At 36.0% G+C, this 22,226-nt stretch overlaps 1 protein-coding gene across 1 annotated transcript in view; it reads left to right on the top strand.

Moving 5' to 3' along the window:
* Positions 1-22,226, top strand: part of LOC125050270 (prolow-density lipoprotein receptor-related protein 1) — a 76,224-nt gene that overhangs the window by 23,252 nt on the left and 30,746 nt on the right. The window contains exons 10-37 of the mRNA XM_047649997.1: positions 460-634; positions 1,269-1,581; positions 2,002-2,099; positions 3,097-3,232; positions 4,230-4,391; positions 5,187-5,329; positions 5,717-5,845; positions 6,174-6,354; positions 6,916-7,004; positions 7,537-7,623; positions 8,025-8,189; positions 9,033-9,283; positions 9,958-10,195; positions 10,848-11,093; positions 12,050-12,459; positions 12,837-13,226; positions 13,957-14,113; positions 14,690-15,300; positions 16,721-16,862; positions 17,157-17,333; positions 17,983-18,111; positions 18,419-18,679; positions 19,405-19,541; positions 20,188-20,342; positions 20,544-20,643; positions 20,855-21,014; positions 21,561-21,663; positions 21,848-21,978. Of these exons, the coding sequence (XP_047505953.1) occupies positions 460-634; positions 1,269-1,581; positions 2,002-2,099; positions 3,097-3,232; positions 4,230-4,391; positions 5,187-5,329; positions 5,717-5,845; positions 6,174-6,354; positions 6,916-7,004; positions 7,537-7,623; positions 8,025-8,189; positions 9,033-9,283; positions 9,958-10,195; positions 10,848-11,093; positions 12,050-12,459; positions 12,837-13,226; positions 13,957-14,113; positions 14,690-15,300; positions 16,721-16,862; positions 17,157-17,333; positions 17,983-18,111; positions 18,419-18,679; positions 19,405-19,541; positions 20,188-20,342; positions 20,544-20,643; positions 20,855-21,014; positions 21,561-21,663; positions 21,848-21,978 (5,476 nt within the window). The remainder of the gene's footprint in view (positions 1-459; positions 635-1,268; positions 1,582-2,001; positions 2,100-3,096; positions 3,233-4,229; positions 4,392-5,186; positions 5,330-5,716; positions 5,846-6,173; positions 6,355-6,915; positions 7,005-7,536; positions 7,624-8,024; positions 8,190-9,032; positions 9,284-9,957; positions 10,196-10,847; positions 11,094-12,049; positions 12,460-12,836; positions 13,227-13,956; positions 14,114-14,689; positions 15,301-16,720; positions 16,863-17,156; positions 17,334-17,982; positions 18,112-18,418; positions 18,680-19,404; positions 19,542-20,187; positions 20,343-20,543; positions 20,644-20,854; positions 21,015-21,560; positions 21,664-21,847; positions 21,979-22,226) is intronic.

Below are 22,226 nucleotides of genomic sequence, written 5' to 3'. Positions count from 1 at the left end.
ACTGTTGACGTAATCACCAAATAGGAAAATCAAAGACAAACCCCCCATACCCTATAGTGCTTACGTTAATACCGCTATTACCACCAGCATGCTAGTGCATGTGTAATTTGAAAGAGCAGTGTTGGCCTAGTGGTATCTCATCCTTGAGTAGTTTCGATCCCCGACTGTGTACCAATGAACTTTCTGTCTATGTATGTAACACTCGCTCGTACGGCGAAGGAAACATCGTGAGAAAACCAGATTGGCTTAGATCCAAATAGTCGACGGTGTGTGTCAGGCACAGGAGGCTGATCAGCTACTTAAGAAAAAAACTAATTATCACTACCAGAAACAGAACAAAGAAAATAACTCTAAAACGTTTCGTAAATATTGTAATAAAGTCAAAATTAAAATAATTTTTGCGAAAGAAGTTTTATTTAAATTGTTTATTTTATATCCTGCTTTAAATATATTTTACAGAGCCAGAAGTTATACCACATTGCAGTACTGGAAGAGCGTGTATATCTACCCATTTGGGCAAACAATACAATTACCTGGATTGCTCCTCATAAGGTTACGCCGGCGTCAGCTCCCATTCCCGTAGGATCTCGACCTACTGGGGTCGTGGTGTTTCATAGACAACGGCAGCCATTAGGTCAGTTTGAAAATGTGTTTATTAGTAATAGTCCAAAAAAAATTGAACACTGAACAGTCATTTGTTTCTTAACAAATTTTAACATCTCTTTACATGTAATAATATTTTGTATCTTTGTTATTATTTTTTCTCTAGGTTTATCGATTTTAATTATACCGAGTCATGTATTTAGGTACAACGCTATTTTTATTATTTTTTCTATGGGTTTAAACGAAAATTGAAAAGGCATTTAGTTTGATGTAAAGGTATAAAGTGATTCCAACCATATTTATCTTAATTATAAGTTTTCAAACATGAATGGTTAAAAAAGCAGGAAAATATGACGTACCATCTTTAGAAATACACACAAATCATATAGGGATTTTTTTTCTCGTCGCATTTTTTTGTTTGCCTATAACTGCTTGTAACATTAAATATTTTATTTTTCTGAAGTACCAATGTATCAGTGTGCCGAGCGTTGACAAGCTTTTGTAAATAAATGAATATATTTGCATGGCTGACGCACAAACCGTGCAGACCAAGAAAGGGGAAACAAATAAAAAATAAATATATTACAAATAACTAGGAAAATACATATTAGGACAGAAATAAAAAACGCAAATTTAGCTATTTCACTATTATTGAAATGTTTCAGCCAAACACCCGTGCGCGATAAAGAAAGGCGGGTGCGATCACCTTTGCATCACGGCATATCGGGACGGAACAGCACACCCTCAGTGCCTTTGCAAACATGGGTACAGACTAGTCGGTCGTACCTGCGAGAGGGTCCAACTACCCGAGTGGATGTTAGTGTGTCGCGGAGCCCCACCATTAGTCCAAAGTGTGTCACTGGAGCCCCATAGTGAGGCCCTCTGGGAACCTGCGGCACCTGCAGCGCATGCGGCTCGGCCGACAGCCGCGGATGTTGATTTTGCTGCTGGGATGCTGTATTACTGTGATGTGCATAGGTATTGTGTTTGAAACTGCTTCAAAATCTCATAATTATTATATTATTCATACAACATTCAATTAGTAAAAGAATTGGAGAAATAATGATGTCAATTATTTTGTAATAACAATGTTAGATTTTTTAAATCAAAGTAATAATATTATTAATTGTATTTATTTTTATATTTACATTCCACTTAAATACATATTATTTATAATGTAAATTTACATTTAGAATATACACACATTCATACTTCCGATTGTTGTTTATTGATTTATGCATTAAACGAAAATATAAATTTTCTTTGTGTGTACCATTTACGATTTAATACACTTAAAAATGTACCACAGATTTAATATCACCCTATGCTGTCCCTAGTATGGAGACAAGGGTCTGTACCATAGATTTTTTCAATATTAATAAAAATAATTTCCCTTAGATACGAGATAGTCCGTCAAAAACTGGACGGCAGCGGACGTGAAGTGTTCGTAGGTGAAGACGTCGACAACTGTGAAGGACTTGCTATCGACTGGCTCGGTAAGACTTTTCTTGTCTAGTTTAATTTCTTAAGAAACATTTTCGCGTTTTTCTTTATATTTAATTTCAATTTCTTCAGCGATATAAGCCTTGAAGCTGCACAAAATTTACTGGGTTGTATTAAGTTTATGTAATATGTTGGTTAGATTAACTAGATTTCCTGCGTCAGTATAAACTCTTTATAACGTCATTCGTCATAACGTAATATTGTCTATAACGTAAAAATGAATTAAATTTGTTTGGTTTAAATTTTAATAGAAAACCCACACATTAATTCTATATTAACGCAACAGCCAGCCTCTATTACGAAGAAATATATTCATATTTAGACATCAACAACATACTTAATTGTAATTGTTTTTATAATCTTCTTACAAAACTAACCTATTGAGGTGTAGAAATTTCTAAGCCTTCTTGTTATTCTTAATTGCATTAACACGTGTGCCATTATTCTTAGATTACATTACCTGTAGGAAATTTTGGTCTCAGTTACTAAACGCACCATCGTCACCTATCTATTATATATATATAAAAATTATTGTAATTGGTTAAATTTGTTTTTTTTCTCTTTCCTCCGTATAACGAAAACTCTCTATGGTAAAAACAACGCTTAGGGTCTTGAAATCTACTATATAAAAATAAGTCGGGTTTTCCTTCCTGACGCTATAACTCCAGAACGCACGAACCGATTTCCACGGTTTTGCATTCGTTGGAAAGGTCTCGGGCTCCGTGAGGTTTATAGCAAAGAAAATTCAGGAAAAACTTCAACAGAAAAGCGGGATCACCAAACGAAATGTTACATAAAACGAAGCCATCTGGTGGCGAAACGGAGTTCGCCGAGTTTGCTAGTTCGTTATAAAGAGTTTTACACGGTATTATTAGTTTTAAACTTACAACACTTCTTACCTATGCACTTGTTCAAAACCTCTTAGACTAAACTATTATGCACTGTATTTTATGCTTAATAATCTGTTCATGTGTTAAATATTCTCGCCAGGTCGCAACTTATATTGGACGGATGACGCACTTGGTAGAGTTAGCGTCGCCAGATTGGATTCACCGAAAACGCGCACTGTGCTTATAGCAGACTCTGACTTCAATCCTCGCTCCATCGCCTTAGACCCGTCTAATGGGTATGTTCTACTGTTTTATAATTTATGGCAACATGCGAGCTTTCTGGCAATGTAAGTGTCCATGGGCGGCAGTATCACTTAGCATCGGGTGAGCCTCCTGCCTGTTTCCTCCTGTTTACATTTAAAAAAAAGTTAGGTGACTCGTTATTCCATACTGGGATAGGATTTTTGGTTATAAGGTTATTCAAACGAAAATATGCGTTTAATTTAAAAGTATTTTTTTATCAATTAACGTTGGTTAAACTAAAGTAAATTACATAAGAATTAGATATCAATACCTCTATCATGAGTTTTATAAAGATTCCACTCTAGTAAAATATGTGGGTCTTAAGAATTAAAATCGGTATAAAAACCTTGGTTTTCACATATTTTTTTTGTATTTGGACCACAAAATTAGAACAAACACAGGCAATAGTACAAGAAAAGCAATAAAACAAATAAAATATACATACGTACATATGGTAGCGACATAACCATAATAGTAGAACAGTTTCTGCCAACGTTTGTGCGACGATATACGCACACAAGCATACAAATAGACATAGATGCTTTGTTGAATGTGTTTAACTCATGTCTGAACATTTATTATACAGAATAATGAAATGATTATATCAAATTTGTCATTATTTATCTGTACGAGCCAAGGTTGTACATTTTGCTCACTCTGGCTTTCTTAGTTTTATAAGCGTGGTGATTTCCTAAATCATCGAAGTTATGCACTAAAAGCATAGCCAGACGTAGGCACTCTCTTCAACAATTACATTGCATTCATTCGTAACATAGTAAATAGTATTTCGCTTATATTGTATTGTTGTACGCGAGTGGTTAATATAGAGTAAAAATAAAATCCTCTATTATTTAAAGCACCCTGATGACCCAGGAACCGTACATAATAATACTTTGTAGTGTTCGGGTCTAGTTGTTTATCTATGCTGATACACTTCACGTGTAACGATTGATTAATGGACATCTTCATGGCTTATTTATTTTTATATAGTGTTATGTGGTGGACCGTATGGGAGGGTAGTGCCAGCGCAACACGTGGCGGACGTATCGAAACAGCGTATATGGACGGTGAACGACGCCGTGTAATAATAGATACTGATCTGCACTGGCCTAACGGATTGGTGTACGATGTCAATACTCAATTTCTTTATTGGTAAGACTTCATTTCTCATTACTAATTCTAGGTTTCTTATACTCTGATTTTTAATTCCGTAGAATTCTGACAGCTATCATTTTTTGACATATCAGAGATTACAAACCTTTTTTGCCGGGAACATTTTTCAATTTCAATACGAGTCTGAAGATCTGAGTAGGTACATACATTTTATTTGTTAGTGAATGTATCTATTTTATAAAGTGCGGTGCTCAACATTAAAAGTGGTAGTTGGTCCCTTTTCATCACAAACAGTAAAAAACGCACAAGTAAAGATAACTTTTTTTTAAAAGGTTTAGTAAACCTGGAATTGGTAGGGAGTGATGCTAGCTAAAGAATAAAATAAAGTAATTAAAGTGAATTCTATATATTGATGAGTGATATTGAAATATTTGTTATTTTTGTATTAGGTCACTTGAGTAAGTTAATATTAAGATTTTCTAGGTAAAACATAAAAAATACGTAGCATTTTATTTTATTGCCCTCAAATGGGTCAAATTTGTCCCTTTTTCGGTGGAAAACTTTTTTGGTAGCATCATTTATGAAATGTCAGAATTCAACGGAATAAAAAATCAGAGTATAGTTGGTCCTAAGACATTCAATAGTAACAGTGAAAAATCTACAGACTTCGTATGTGGCTTATAATTTGAACTAAATTTTTATGTTTTCTTAAAAAAATCGTGGAACATTCAGATTGCAGCCAAAAGTTTTTCACTTAAACCTCAAATCCGGAGCGCTGGGAACAAAAATTATTGTTATTATTAATATTAGATTTAACGTGTTGTCTTATGACAGGTGCGACACTTACTTGAATAAGATCGAACGCGTGCGCGTCGCTAACTCAGGTGACGTGGTTACGGGGACAACGCGCGAATTGTTAGCAGTGCATTCGGCCAGACTGCCGCTGTCAAAACCCTATGGCCTGGCTTTGCGATCAGGTATTTATTAAAAAAGCGTAGCGTAATTCATGTCCAAAAAAAAGTGCGTGCGTACAAAGTACACATGTCAGAAGTGAAACTTCTTTGGAAAACTAAATGTCTTATGTCTTGTTCATATTTATACAAATCTAAAACTTTAGATTTCCGAGACTTAGAGGGACTAGGAAGGGAATAAGGGAGATATGTTAGAAATTAAATGAATTTAATTGTAAAGAAAAACTAGCTTAAATAAAATGTTAATAGTAAAATTCAAAATGAGCTATGTTTGAATTTAAAAACAGTTCAAGCAAATATACATTATATTATAATAATATTATGTATATTTGCTTGAACTGTTTTTAACCGTGTCCTCTTTGGATATTTATTTTCACTGGTGTTTCCATATAGGCGAAGTGATATGGAGCGAGCATGGCACTGGACTAGTGCGTAAGCTGCGCGGTAACGGTGCGATTACTGTACGAGCTTTCCCGCCACCTCTGTATGACATACGCTTTGTATCAAATACCACGAGGACCGGTATGTATTTTTCTAAATACAGTCATAAGTATGACGCCTTTTGTAACCTTTTACATATTTATTGACCAAACTATCTCAACTTAATGAATAAGTTCCTGTTTTATTATTATTCCATACCTAAATCAAGGATTTTTTTTAAATTTACATATACAGTCAAACCGTAAAACCCGATAGTCGAAACAACCGATGACGTTGTTATTAAGAATCTAATACATAGACTTCAGCCGGGATTTTTACGGAACCGTACGACGTGTTAAGCAATGCTATATATGAAATGTCTTATTTATACTTATTAATTTCTAACTGAAGTGTATAATTGTAATCGTAGGATCCAATGCGTGTACGCACAACAATGGAGGTTGTTTAGAGCTATGCCTGGCCCAGAAGGACGAACATACGTGCGCGTGCGGAACCGGACGCGTGCTCGCCGCGGACGGGCGTACGTGTGTGGCCACGCCTCATGATACAGCACACGTTTGTCCCCCTAAACATTTTCATTGCGGCCGAGGGTAAATATCTTCAAAATTTGCCTGCTTTTTATATACCTATAAAATCTTTAATTTTACACAGCATTAAAACTTACATTTACACTATAAACAGATAAATACAGTAAGAAATATTATTTTAATTGAAGATACTTAATTCCCCAAAATGATAATATATATACTATATTTCTTCAGAGAAATATAGTATATATATATAAAAAATATTTGAATTTGTAAACTTAACCTTATTTTTTTGACGTGATAACGTCTTTAAAATCGTTTTAGTCGGGTGACATGTTCAGAAACTTGTGTCACACCAAAACCTCACGAGCGCGATCGCAGGTATAACGAGAGAGAGACGGACCGATCTCCCGTCTCATCTCGAGCGCTGCCAGTCATTCCGTGAATGTATGAAGAAAAATGTATATAGTCGAATAAGTAAACTTGTCATTTTACACCCGAAATTTATCATCAAAAGTGTGAATAAAACGATAGATGTAATTTAAAATTTGAAAAAATTGTTATCTTCATTAATTCCTTACTTCCCAAAAACTTATATCACCAATAAGACGTTATTTTAAATAGACGATGTATCGACGGATCACTTGTGTGCGACGGCGACGCCGACTGTCCAAACGGATCGGATGAAAATGCTTCGCCTACCGGACCCTGTGGTAAGTCGCCATATCTAAGTTGTGTACTTGGTTCCATAGTATTCTCAATGAACATTCACTTATTTATTTTTTTATTTGTTTATTTATTTGCTCAACAGTATTCCTACAGCTACTCACTAGCAATATCCAAATAATTACATTATACACAAAAACGGAATACACATTCAAACATAAACATAAAGCACAGTTAACATTTTTTACCTATTTATACAAAAAAATAAAACAAAAACAAAATATATAATAAATTCTAAGTTCTAAGATTCATTGATTATTATTATATATATTTAATATAAAGGAAGAATAATAACGCCATTATTAATAAAAGATACCAGAGTTTTTAAACATTTTTTAGTTACATTAAATATATCTATTTGGTGGTAATTTGTGTTATCAGAAGGTATACGATAAATTACTGAGTTACGTAAATTCGAACCCCAGCCGTGGGCCAATCATAAAATCGTCGGCGTTTCAGGCACAGAAGACTTGATGAAATGAGAGAGGACGTGGTAAAATTATTGTATTGATTTTTTAGCAAACATGACCTGCGACGCCGAGCATTATATGCAGTGCGATGCGAACCGTTGCATACCTAAAGGTTGGATCTGCGATGGATTTAAAGGTAATAATTTATTTTCTATCGGGACAAATGCCTATTTTTTTCTTGGGCTAAATTCGTATTGGAAAATATATTGTCTAGTCTAGTATAGTCTTAAAACATTCAGTATTTTTAATATTTATTATTTAATATACATATTTATATCATCACGACTTTTTCCCGAAGGGAGAGGCAGAGACCACGATACTCCACTTGCGACGGTCCTGACTTACCTTTCTCCCTTCATTCACTTTGATGACATTGACATGCATGCTCACATAAAAATTACTCTTTTGTCTCTTTCTGTTAAACTATGTTTACGATGTGAACAAAAGAGATAGACGAGTTTTATAGTTTATGAATATAAGGTATATCGCTTCCTAGATTGAATTCTTATTTTTATGTGTTTTTACCCAAATATTTAGATTGTCGTGATGGGTCTGACGAAAGCGGTGCATGGTGCGCACGCGTGGAATGCGGTGCCGCGCAGTTCGCGTGCGCACGTTCGAGACGCTGTCTCCCTGCCACTTGGCGGTGTGATGGCGCACCAGATTGTGGCCCACAAGATCGCAGTGACGAGCAAAATTGCGGTATTTATACGAGAAATTTAATTGAAATTCAAACATACGTCTCTTATATATATCTATAATAATAAACATGGATGCTAGCTGTAAGCTAAGTATAACGTAAATATTTCGGAATTATAAACCCATTACACATCGATTGAAGCTCAAAGAATGCAAAACGAAATCGATGCGACCTACCTGCACTTTTGTAACAAATATGGTACATATTGTTAGGAACTAATATTTTATTTTATATAGTGTATTTTCAAATAATTTCATAACACGATGTACATAACTAACTTACTCTAAATTTTCTCGCTAAGTGAATGTAATTCTTTGAGAAATAAAGTATCTTTGAACCTAATTAAGGGCGCTTAAGCTACTGTAATGTAAAATGTTCCACTTATTTATATTAAGCAAAATTTGAAACTAAATCTTTCCGAAGTTTAATTAAAATCAAGCTATATTTATTTTAACTTTCCAAGTGTCAACAGAATATTCCAATTTCGCATTTCATGAAAACTTATATGACTAGGAATATGCATATGATTTAAAACTTTTTAAATAGCCCGAATAGTGCCGTCATAAAGACATGGAATGTTCTGTATAGTTTTAATATCGGAATTATATTTATTTCATTATAACCCGAAAGCAATATTATCAAGAGATGGCGCTGCCGGTCCAAATAACACGCGATATCAATTATGTTTAATACTGTAAACCCCCTTATAACCTACTCACGGGTATTCCCCCATACAACGCGTGGATTTGACACGTTAAAGTTCTGTACATTGACATTTATAGCGTTACAGGATACGCTGTTAAAATTCCCCTTACTTTTTTAAAACATATGTTGTCATTTCCCAGAATCCGTGGAATGTTCAAGCGTAATGTTCAAATGTACGAATGGGGCGTGTGTACCATGGGAGTACTACTGCGATGGACACGCAGATTGCGCAGACGCATCTGATGAGGTCGCCTGTCGCGGACCAGCACGCCACACGACGACCACGACCGCTACGCCCGCACGACGCAGGGGTCACACGGGCCAGGAAGATCGCGGCGGCCTATGTGAGCCTCATGAGTTCCAGTGTAATAATGGAGAGTGTATTCGACAGGTTAGGATTATGTTAATGTAAAACAAATGTTTTATTTTCTTATTGAAAAATAATATAGGTATCCACTCTTATGAGAGTCTTATAATAAATAGTAACTACCTTTCGTCTCTTTCTGTCTACGCTGTGATGAAAAGAGACATAGTTATTAGCTTCTATTAGCCTCAGAGAGTTCTATAATAAGTAGTATCCACCTTTTGTCTCTTTCTGTTTACGCTGTGATGAAAAGAGACATAGCTACTGTTTTGCTTGTTTTGTTGAAAATAAAACAGTTATCAGCTCCTATGAGCCTCAGAGAGTCCTATAGTAAATAGTAACCATCTTTCGTCTCTTTCTGTTTACGCTGAGATGAAAAGAGACATAGCTACTGTTTTGCTTGTTTTGTTGAAAATAAAACAGTTATCAGCTCCTATGAGCCTCATAGAGTCATATAGTAAATAGTAACCACCTTTTGTCTCTTTCTGTTTACGCTGTGATGAAAAGAGACATAGCTACTGTTTTGCTTTTTTGTTGAAAATAATATAGTTATCAGCTCCTATGAGCTCTCCAGTGTTTCATGGTGAACAGTAAATGTTCAAAGACAAACATGAAATCAAGTCATATATATTCACAGATATGTGAGTGACGCTTCTTCTAAACATTTAAGTTTTTTATGAACAGCGTTTTAACAATTGCAGGAGTTTAGATGTGACGCTCGCGTAGATTGTCTCGATGGCTCTGATGAAGCGGGCTGCGGGGGGATGTCTACACCCGCTCCAGTAGTGACTACAACCTCGGTTACCATGGCAACCCCGGTAGATGATTGCGTTTGGCCGGCTCTGCGATGCGATAATGGGACAAGATGTGTGCCGCTCTTACAATTGTGTGATGATGCTACCGATTGCGCTGATGGTGCCGATGAAGCTGATCGATGCGGTAAATATATTTTATTATCTAAGTATTCGTTTATTTACATATTGACGTACGATTCAAAATTGTAAAGGATTGACTATAAGTTTATAATTATTGCGAGCAAGATTTTATGACGAACGAATTTCCTGCTGATTAATGAAAAGGAAACCAGCATTTTTGAGACATATAGTATAGGTAAACAAATTGAAAAACGCAGGAACTGGATTTGTAAGTTATTTTAAAAGGGGTTTTTTAACATGAGATAACGATTAGGCTACTAAAATTAATATAAATATTGATTGGAGACCGCCGTCCATGGACACTTACATTGACAGAAGGATCGCAAGTGTTGCCGGCCTATTAAGAATTGGTATGCTTTTTTCTTGAAGAACCCTAAGTCGAATTGGTTCGGAAATACTTCAGTGGGCAGCTGGTTCCACATTGTGGTGGAGCGCAGCAAAAATTGCCTTAAGAAACGCTCAGTTGTGGAACAACGGACGTCGAGGTGATACGGATGGTATGTTATATTCTGCCTTGACGTCCGATGATGAAACTCAGCTGCAGGTTTTAGTCCGAACAAATCCTCTGAACACTCTTCATGCTAAATGCGGTAGAAGATGCAGAAAGACCCCCATCGCAACGCATCAAATACTTAATTATTAATGAAATTATTTAGGAGAACCAATGTGTGTGGCGAACGGCCCGTGTTCCCATACCTGTCAGCCAACACCCAGTGGGCCTGCTTGTACGTGTCCACCTCACTTGCACTTACAACGTGACCGACGGACATGTGCGCCTAACCACTTGTGCGAAGAGTGGGGCGTTTGCAGTCAGACGTGTCAGCCGCAGAAGAACAGATACCGCTGTACCTGCTATGAGGGATATCGGCTAGCTGATGATGGATTTACGTGTAAAAGTACAGGTATGATTAATGAAGATGGAAATTATCACCTATGCAAATATTTACCGACTTAAAAAAAATGGTTGTTCGTTTACGTTCAGTAATATGTTAATATTTATTTATGAATTTGTCATTTCAAAAGTCAGGAATATTCCAACTTAAAATTAAAAATTTTGAAGTTATACTTCTTTTGGCGCGTTTGGGAAAAATGATGAGAGTTAATTTTTACGATGCGCGCGCACACCGTCACAAAAAACCAACACCCTGAAGTTAGCATAGTTAACATTTTAAAATAAAAAAATGTCTATTTCTTTAACTATGTAGAATTATTTTTTGTGATATTTAAATAAACTTTATTTAACTAGCTATAATTTAGCGTTATAATAAAACTTTCAATGTATTAAATACTCTTTTTCTATTGTTAGTGTCGTTTTTTCTACAAACGTAGAATAATTTTTTAATAAGATTTTTATCTTGTTACGCCAAAGAAGTATAACTTCTAACGCGTGTACATAAGTACACAACACGTTTTGACGTGATAACGTCTTTAAAATCGTTTTAGTCGGGTGACATGTTCAGAAACTTGTGTCACACCAAAACCTCACGAGCGCGATCGCAGGTATAACGAGAGAGAGACGGACCGATCTCCCGTCTCATCTCGAGCGCTGCCAGTCATTCCGTGAATGTATGAAGAAAAATGTATATCATAGTCGAATAAGTAAACTTGTCATTTTACACCCGAAATTTATCATCAAAAGTGTGAATAAAACGATAGATGTAATTTAAAATTTGAAAAAATTGTTACCTTCATTAATTCCTTACTTCCCAAAAACTTATATCACCAATAAGACGTTATCACGTAAACATCTCGATCGTAAACCTACTTTACAAACAACCAATATTTTTTTTTTTTAATATTGACGTTCATAAGTAGATAGTAAAATTAATATTTATTTGATGATTTTTCCATTTCGCAGAGAGCACCAGCGCTATGTTAGTCTTCAGCAACCGGCACGAACTGCGCGCGGTAGAACTTGGCTCTTTAGCGTCACGTGCGCTTGTCTCTGCTCTAAAGAATACTATAGCCCTCGATTGGCGACTGGCGGGACCAGAACGAAGGGTTCAGCTTTTCTGGACGGACGTGGTTGACGATACTATATACAGGGGAACTATAGTTGACAATGCACTTGGAGACATCACACCAGTGGTCCAGAGGGGTTTGTTGACGGCTGAAGGGTTGGCTGTGGACTGGGTGGCTGGTAATTTGTACTGGGTGGAAAGCGGTCTACATCAAATAGAAGTGTCAAGAGCTGATGGCCAGCATCGACGGACTCTGCTCGCCGGTGATATGGATAGCCCCAGAGCTATTGCGCTCGATCCTACTAAGGTATTATTTTGTGCCACTTTGAACCAAAAAGTTCTAAGTTTTGTTTACTGGGGGACAATAGTTCGGGTGGACAGAAGTGGGTACATCATTACTTCATCACCAAATGGTTAATGGTATATCCGCAGAAATTTGTTCGTTCCTTTGATTATGGAAAGGTTATATACAATAGAAAAATAAGTGATCAGCCTTTAGTGACTGACACACGCCACCGATTCTTATATCTGAGGCATGCCGATTTCTTCACGATGCTTTCACGAGTCTTTTCCAAAAAGTGCACAGCCGGCCTTAGATTCAGAGTATCACGCTTAAGAACACTGAAAATAATTTACTGGTTTATATTATTAGTTTTAAATCAGATACATATCGGAAATTTCCAGGGTTTTCTCTTCTGGAGCGATTGGGAACAAAGTGCGCCGCGAATCGAACGTGCAACTCTAGCCGGACGCGATCGCAAACGTATAGTGCGCGTCGAATCAACGGGCGAGGGCGCATGGCTTAACGGAATCGCTCTAGACCACCGTGCAGAGAGACTTTATTGGATCGACGCACGCTCAGACTCCATACATACGGTTACGTACGCGGGCGAGGACATACGCGAAGTGTTACGCGGGCACGGGGCCTTGTCACACCCATTTGCGGTCACCGTGTTTGAATCGCACGTGTATTGGACTGATTGGCGAAGTAACAGCGTCGTGCGTGCCAATAAGTGGAACGGGTCTGATGTTACCGTTGTGCAGCGGACTCTTACTCAGCCTTTTGACCTTAAGGTGGGTTTACTTTTTTTTGAAATATCGTTCAAGTATGTGACGCAATTTATGGTGATTTTGACCATGTCACGCGCCATAATATTTTTCTCTACTCCTTTGCCTTAGTGAAACGTTGTCACGTTACGTTAAACGTGGTCATCAATTATGTGGCGTAAAGTTCTAGAAATTCGCTTAAAGATTGTTTAATATGTTGTTTGATTTGTTTACGCGTCAACATTTTTAAAAATAATGTTACCTAACGCGTAGTTCAAACCCACCAATGAAACGCTTCGTAACATTTTACGCGACCCCCAATATCGTTACGTAACACTTGAACGGGGCTGGATTTAGGGGAGGGCAACCGGGGCTACAGCTCCGGGGCCTTCACAATAGAGACTTCGGATAAAATGTTTTAAATTCCGTCTAGTAAACAACTTTTCTTTTGATATATTTTTATATGTTTGTTAAATTCTAGAAGAATCTACTTGGTTTCTCAATAAATTATTGAACTCAAAACTCGAGATTTTTTTTTTCATTTTATTTGGAGAATAATTTGGGGCCACCACGATTATGTTGCCTCGAGGCCTCCAGAATTCCTTATCCGGCCCTGCTCCCTAAAGTAATGATACTATTTAATATGAATCTCCCTAAAGTAGAAATCAGTTCTGGAATTTCAGGATATAAATGGTGTGATATTTAACAAGTTAGATTCGTCTGCAAGTCTTAATGAATCTAAAATAAATTATTACAGGTGATTCACCCCAGTAGGCAGCCGGCTAATCTCATCAATCCATGCGGCGTCAACAACGGGAATTGCTCTCACCTTTGTCTCATAGACACACCGGAACAACGCGTCTGCGCATGTCCGCACTTAATGAGACTCACTGCTGACAATCTTACGTGTGAAGGTAACATTCATGGTTTTTTTTTTATATTAATGTTTCATTTAATATACCGTCGCCTTGCGATAATGTCATTCAGGAGACCAGAGATAAGGGGGCGACTCAAATAAATAAGAATTTGATCAAAATTCGGGATTTGTTATTCCTACATTATTATGTGTTAACAATTAAATACAATAACACAATTGTTCACAATTTTTTATTTCGAAAAGAAGTACGTAATCTTTTTTTGAGCGACTTCAGTCTATCATTGTCATGATGTCACTTATTAACTGTTTTAAAGAAGACTGGAATTCGAACTTACCCATATCTCATTTATGTATACAATAAAATAATAATATTATACCGCTCAACTGCAGAGTATACTATACGGACTACAATTTAAAGCACGCTGGCGAGCAAGATACTCTTCCTTCAACTTTAAATTATGGGGATCAATTAATATCGATTTTGTTCTTTTTATCAAGTATTTTTCAAGGAACCGGAAAATAAATTCAAATTACCGAGAGTCCGCCGTATTTCTAAGAGCGTCTTGTTTTATTAGTTTAGGTCTCCGTGTTTCATGATTTTTATTCTTTCCAGCGGAAAAACAACTCCTGCTGGTAGGTGTGAGCGGGGCTGTACGCGGTCTTGCTCTAGCAGGCGCCTTAGCACAAGTAGCGCCCACATTGGCTGGGCCGCAATTAACCACGCCCGCATCCCTACAAGTTTTCACTCCCGATCACGCCGTGTACTGGGCAGACACAGATACAAATGAGATTAAAAGAGCCGACGTGCGAGGCGGTAACGTCGTTGTTATCGCCGATAGTGGGGTATCACAGCCGCGTGCGCTTGCAGTACAATGGTCAGCGCGGATTTTGTACCTATGTGCACGTAATACGCTCGCTGTGGCCGGTCTAGGTGGTGAGCGACTTACGCCTTTATACGCTGAACAGTTTAACGTAAGTGCCCTAGCAGCGCACCCGCACACGGGCGACATCTATTGGGCGGCGCAGGCTAACGGCGGTGAACGTATCGAGAGCGCTAGGGGTGATGGCAGCCAGCGTCGTGTGTTGATCGACTCTAACAACGATGCCCACCTCGCAGGCGTTACAAGCATGACCCTAGATGTTGATAAGGATTTATTGTATTGGGTGAATACAGCATCCGCCAGTATACAGTATTTGGATCTAAAAACAAACAAGGCGATAACGGTTAGTTTTTTATAGTTTACTATATTATTTATTTATTCAGCGAAAATTTAAACTAAATCTTCGGAACAATATTGTAATTGTTAAACATATTGTTCAGGTATGCATGACACGTTCGTACGTATACCTTAAGTACTTACTAACCTTAATATCTCTTCTGATTTTTAAGAAAAATAACATAAAATAACAATCATTAAAAAAATAAATGAAAAAATTTAAATAAAATCTATATATATAAAATTCTCGTGTCAAAATGTGCGTTCCCATACTCCTCCGAAACGGCTTGACCGATTCTTATAAAATTTTATATTCCAAAAAAATATTTTTTAGATTTTTTTTGTTTATATTTTTTTACGTAACATATACATTATGATACAGCATACTAAATTACATACGACCCCTAACTTACACCCCTCTAGTCTGAACCCCTATTTTTTATTTTTTATTTTTTTATTTTTGTAGATAGTTGTTTTTATTGAACTAAAAAAAAATTTCCTAGGAATTATATACATGGCAAAATAAACGTTTGCTGGATCAGCTAGTATATATACAGTAGAACCTCGTTAAGTCGAACCTCGATAAGTCAAAAACCTCCAAATCTCGAAAAAATGTTTTGTTCCCTTCCCTTAAAACACCAAAACCTCCATTAGTTGAAATTTTGACCCTCTGTTAATCGAAATAATCACCGAGTCCCTCCAAGCCATTTTGGTACATATTTTCACTCTATAACTCGAAAAATTAAATTTGACCTCTGTATCTCGAACATAGGAACGTTTTATTTTACAACCTTTACAACTTGATCATTTGGAATTTATTATCTCTATGGTTCGAACAAAAATAAGTTACCGACTTTAAGAACTTGCCGACAGTGTGAGTACACTATTGTTTCTTAGAAAACATTTTAGGAGTATACAATAATAAATTTATGACTCATGGCAACACGTGTTTGCTTGCTTTGTGTCAGGTGTTCAATTTATAAGAATAAACCTCAAACTCTTTATGTCGAATCAAAATCCGCCTAAGTCGAAATCCTCCATAAGTTGAAAACTCTATAACTCGAATTTTTTGGCGTCTCCCTTGATGTTCGACTTATAGAGGTTCTACTGTATTATATATATATATATATATATATATATATTTAAACATTTATATCAGTTCCGAAACAATTGCCGCATACAATTATTGATGACAATCCCTTAAACAAGCTTGCATCTCTTCAAAGCATTGTTCATTAATATTAATTTAAACTTGAACAAACATCTTTGTACTAAGAGTTAGATTATGTTCTTTGTCGAAGAACATTTTTTATTTGAAACACAATAAGTTTATCTTCTCTTTATATTGTAATTTTTAGCATTATAAAACACATCTATCTCTTTTCTGATAGAAATAGAGTGAATGTATTACGTTTGTAACGTTATAGTTAGCGCTACCGATGGGTGCACGTCCAACTGCCGTAGAGGTGTACGCGGGCGAAATCATTTGGGCGGATTCGGCTACGGGCGCACTTATAGCCTGTGCCCAACGAGATTGTGCAAAATTACGTATACTCCGGAATAATACTGGTATGTCGTTTAAGTGAAATTATTACGTAATCTATATAGAATACATTTTGTATTTCTCCAAAATCAATTATATTATTATTACACTATTATTGTCAATGCATGTTAGCCGCTATATTTTTTGATCCTATTGTTTTACCTAAATTATCTATAGTATATATATTTATACTATGTTAAATTTAATAGTGTTGAGACAATTGAAACAGTACGTATGACTCGTCAGTTTTTACTGAGGATAGTTCTATCGATATAAAAGCATATTTTTATCACGCGATTGAACCATTTCATGTTATACAGATGGCGTGATATCACTGCGCGTATACGATGCGAGTGCGCAAAATATAAGCTCGAAAAGTGCGTGCGCGAATCGCGGACCGAAAGAACAATGTGCGCACTTGTGTTTGCCCGTGTCGCGCACTAAATCAGTATGTCGCTGCGCTCTGGGATATCGCCAGAACGGAACTACTTGTACACGTAAGTTTTTGGGGTTTCTATCACCTTAAATTTTAGACATTGTTTTATTTTCCTAAGAGATCATTGAGAATCCCTCCGATTCTCAATTTTCTCTTAGGATCTGCAATTTACATTTTTTTAACATTATTTGTTATATATAATGATTTAGATCCAAGACTTTTCATTAAATTAACTTATATTATTTCTTACTAAAATTGTTTATAAATTGTAAAATATATTAAGTACAGTAAAGTGAAAGTGTAGTTTAAGCTACGGTTTCCTAGAAAAAAAGCGGTGCCGTTACGCTAACGGCCGTAATGTAACGTTGGGTGACGTCACACATACGTTGTCTATAAATAACATCGGAGTAGGTTTTCGTGAGTGTGATAAACATTAGTTCAACGTTTTTCGCGTGTAGCGGTGCGCATATTTAATTAATACAATGACTTGGACGAGCGAAAATGATAAACACTTATTTGATTTTGTTAAAAATCATGAAGCTTTGTACAATATTAAATCCAAAGAGTACAGACAAGCTCAGATGAAGCACAATTTGTGGAAAGAAATTGGAATAACACTTCGAAAATACGGTCGCAGTACTTTCTAGGAAACCACAGCTTGGCCACCGTAAAGGCGGCCGTTATTAACAACCGTGAAATGTTTATTTTAGCTATCGAACCTGCATTAATTTACTCACTAAGCTGGGAACTGCGAGGTGTTTCCCTGACGGGTTCAGTTGAAGATGCCCTGACACCTCTGCCACAGGTCACATCAGCCGCCGCTATCGCCTATTACGCTAGTACGTATACCTTCAGAACGAAGCACCTTTTGAAACTATTATTTTTTGTTAAAATTTGAAATATTTTTACTGTGCCCCTATGTTAATATAAATGCTTTTTTATTCTCTATGAATGGTTTTGCTCGATTATTGATAGCCCACAAAACAATTATTTAGATAACCGTGGCAATTTATGTTTCAATAACAAATGAAACATATTTTTACTTAAAAACTTCAATAAGGTACGCTACGGTAATATTTCTAATAAACAATTGTTTAATATATTTAGTTGAAGAAATAATGTTTATTTGTACTCACCATTTTGCAGAGGAGGAGTGGTTATATTGGGCTGACCCAGAAGCAGGGGCGGTGTGGAGGGTCCAACGAGATGGTTCCAAACGCCAGAGGGTACTTCAGCAGGCGGAAGGAGGGAATGAAGAAGGGGGAGACTCTTTAGCGGCGCTGGCCGTGGATTGGTTAGCGGGGAACTTGTATTGGAGTGACCCAGCACGAGCGCTTTTAATGGTAGCCCGGCTTGATGGGTCACATCGATATGTATTAAAGGATACGGACCCATTTGTTGCTACTAGTAAGTTTATTATATTTATGTTAATCTGGGGGGTCTTAAAATGGGTTTTTGAGAAAAGTCTTCATGATAAAGCCTGTAAAAGGCCAGTTTACGAATCAACTGGTATGGTTGTAGACAACGTGAACGTCTCCATTGTTTAAAAAACTGTATATTAGTAAATCATATTGTAATATGATTGATTAATAGATTATAGACGTTAGTACGGTTCCTGTGAATGGGATGATTTAAATAATAAAAGGATATTATTTTCACTCTATATTAACCAGTCACGGACAGCAAAAGAATAAATGCTAAGTAATTAAATGTTACTATGAAATGTAATTCTATGTGATGAAAATGCTGAAGAGTCATCGGATGTCGAGGCAGAATACAAAATACCATCCGTATCATCTCGACGTCCGTCGTTCCACAACTGACCGTTTCTTAAGGCAATTTTTGCCGCGCACCACCACTATGTGGAACCGGCTGCCATTTAAGTATTTCCGAACCTATTCAACTTAGGGTCCTTCAGAAAAGAGCGTACCATTTCTTAAAAGGCCGGCGACGCACTTGCGAGCCTCCTAGCAATGTCCATGACGGTATCACTTAACATCAGGTGAGCCTTCTGCCCGTCTGCCTCCTGTTACATAAAAAAAAGACGTAACTGACGATTTAATAAAAACATTTGCAAATTAAGCTTCTAGAGATGTTAAAAGATGTTTCTAATTTTGAATATTGTCCATTAGCCTTGGCGGTTGACGCGGCTCGTGGCTGGCTTTTCATGTCGGGAGGAGGATGGATTCAACGGACCAGACCTGACGCTTCAGATCCCGCTTTGCTGTACAATGGGACCGCCGTTGCTCATATTGCAATTGATACTGAGGTAAAACATATAACGAACATACGCACACACACACACACGAAACATTTAATACGAATTCATTTCATTTACTTCGACAGCAAGATTGGTCTGCATGGTAAAATAGACCATAACAAATTGCAATAGCGATGACAATGCAATGAACGAATACATTTTTAAAATGATTTTGCTAATAGATCATGACTAGGCTTTGTTTTATTTGGTTCGAAATATGTTTACTATGATCGTCTAAGCGATTAAAAAGAGTGGCGGAGAGATTTTGCCAGTTCTTGTAGTAGTGGTAGTAAATGTAAATTTAGAATCAATTGAACATCTTTTCAACGTTCATTAGTGTTGGTTACGTTAATGAATAATTATTTTGGGTTTCAGTTTGAGTTTAAGAAAGTTTTTATAATTTGTAAAACATGGACTAACACAAGTTTATTAATTTACAAATTACAGTTTTTCGTATCTGTATCATTGAGCTTTTAATATGTCAAACGTAAAAGTCAAAACTTAACGCGTAGACTAGATCCGTTTGTCAAAATTTTATTTCTGTTTAACGTATGTCATAGTGCTAAGTTTTGCCCCTGAATCTTATTAAAATATTCTGCCATCGGATTTCCTCTACGTTACTTTGTAATGCACAACATTTACAATATGTCCTTAGAACGAGATGGTATACTGGGTGGAATGGTGGGATGAACCGTCAGTATGGTGCGTACCATATTCTGGTGGTGTTCGACGCAGAGTATGGCGTGGTGCACCTCTTCATCGACCAGTCGCTATAGCAGTTACTGCTGGACATCTGTACTGGCTTGACACGTGAGATTTTAATTTTAATACGTCATTTTTTTTAATTGTATAGCTTTTTGGACAAGAAACTTTAGTGACAAATAAAATTTTAATGTAGTAAAACAACTGAAATTAGGAAAACGGGAAAATAATTTAATGACCTATGGGTATAGGTTTTTAATTTAGATATAGCTTTTTTGATAGTAATATAAATACTAAACTTAATTGCAGGACATTAGCTAACGGTAGCGCTGTGCGAGCGCCGATCTCCAACTTGAATAATTACTCTTTGCTGGTTGACAATGTAAAAGACAGTCTCAAAGATCTTGTGGTGAGTATAAATTAATTAATTTACTTATAGAAATGTAATGTTAATACTTAAAAGTATATATAGTACCTTGTTTGAAAAAAAATTGTAAAATTAAAAGAAAAACACGTCGAATCGTATCGAGTTTAACACTTCTACAAGTGTAAAATATTTACGTATTCACACGTATTTTGAAATTAGCTTATATAAAATTATGTGTTTTTTTTTATTTTAGATTTGGTCAAGTGCGAACCAAAGCGTATCGAGTACTACAAATGGATGCGCAATGTCATCTGGTTACGGTGGTTGCGAGGCGCTTTGTCTATGGGACGGATCACGGGCGCGTTGTGCGTGTCCGCACGGAGATCTGGCCTCAGACAATAAGACGTGCAAGCGTGAGTATTTAATTTAATAATTTTTATTGAGATATTTTTTGTCCGCATACAACTAGTATTTTTGCAACAGAAAAGCCGTACATACAATCCTTATGGATTTGTTTGTACCTAGAAACAATTGATATTAGTTAAATTTACGTACTTAATACATTAAAACACAAAGCTATAAAGATGAAAGTACAATTCACGGGAAAACAAATAAAACAATCTTGCTTATATTGGTTAATATATATTTTATAGTGTTCGTAAACATTTATTTATTCTTGGGGCACAATGTTTTTGTGTATTTCCTGTTTATTAACTTATTATTTTTGTAACTTTTTTGTATGACACATTTTTTGTGAAAAAACCTAATCTATTAAATTTATTTGAAATAAAAAAAATATTGCTCTTATTCTTTTTTTTTTTTCTATTTTTGTAATAATCCTAGTTGATGCAACTAGTTTCTCTTTGTGTCTTTATTAGCGTATTAATCTGCCTTATGAATTAATAAATTGATCGTCAACGAACACTTCAAGGTTTTAATTTTGTATGTTTTTGTTTCAGCGTATTCGTCGTTTATAATGTACGCACGCGTGTCCAAGATAGACAGCATACACCTTCAGGATGAGAACAATCTTAATTCGCCCTATCCACCTATTGAAAACAAGTTAGTAATCTTTGTTACTATGGTCCATACCTTTGAAACCTGTTTCTAGTCTACTTTTCTTTTGTTTAGAGAATATTCAAATGAACTCCGTAAGAAACATATTATATTAATTGATTTCAAATATTACACTATCGTCGTCTTATAGATTGTTTCTTTTATTAATATTCATTGTTTTTTTTTTAAGGACTCTCATGCGAAATTCGATCGCTTTGGCGTACGAGTATGAAACGCAAACGTTGCTATATTCCGATATACAACGTGGCTCCATCAATATTGTCCATTTCAACGGTTCCGGACATTCCGTATTGCTTGACAGTAAGTACCTTCTATTATCTTTTAACAAATTGTCACAATTTACTTGCGTTAATATTTTAAATACCTACTCTTATTGAAAATGCGTATACCATCTTATTAAAATTTATAACATTATTCTATAAAAGATAATTCAACTCTGATTCAATTATTTTTTAATACATTTTTGAACCTTTAAATTGTTTTAAGTAGATAATTTAATATATTAATAATACCCTTTAATTCAGATACTTTTACATTTAAACATCTTC

The sequence above is a fragment of the Pieris napi genome, chromosome 6, assembly GCF_905475465.1.
Source record: "Pieris napi chromosome 6, ilPieNapi1.2, whole genome shotgun sequence".
Classification (NCBI taxonomy): domain Eukaryota; kingdom Metazoa; phylum Arthropoda; class Insecta; order Lepidoptera; family Pieridae; genus Pieris; species Pieris napi.
This window is presented reverse-complemented; position numbering and strand designations above follow the sequence as displayed.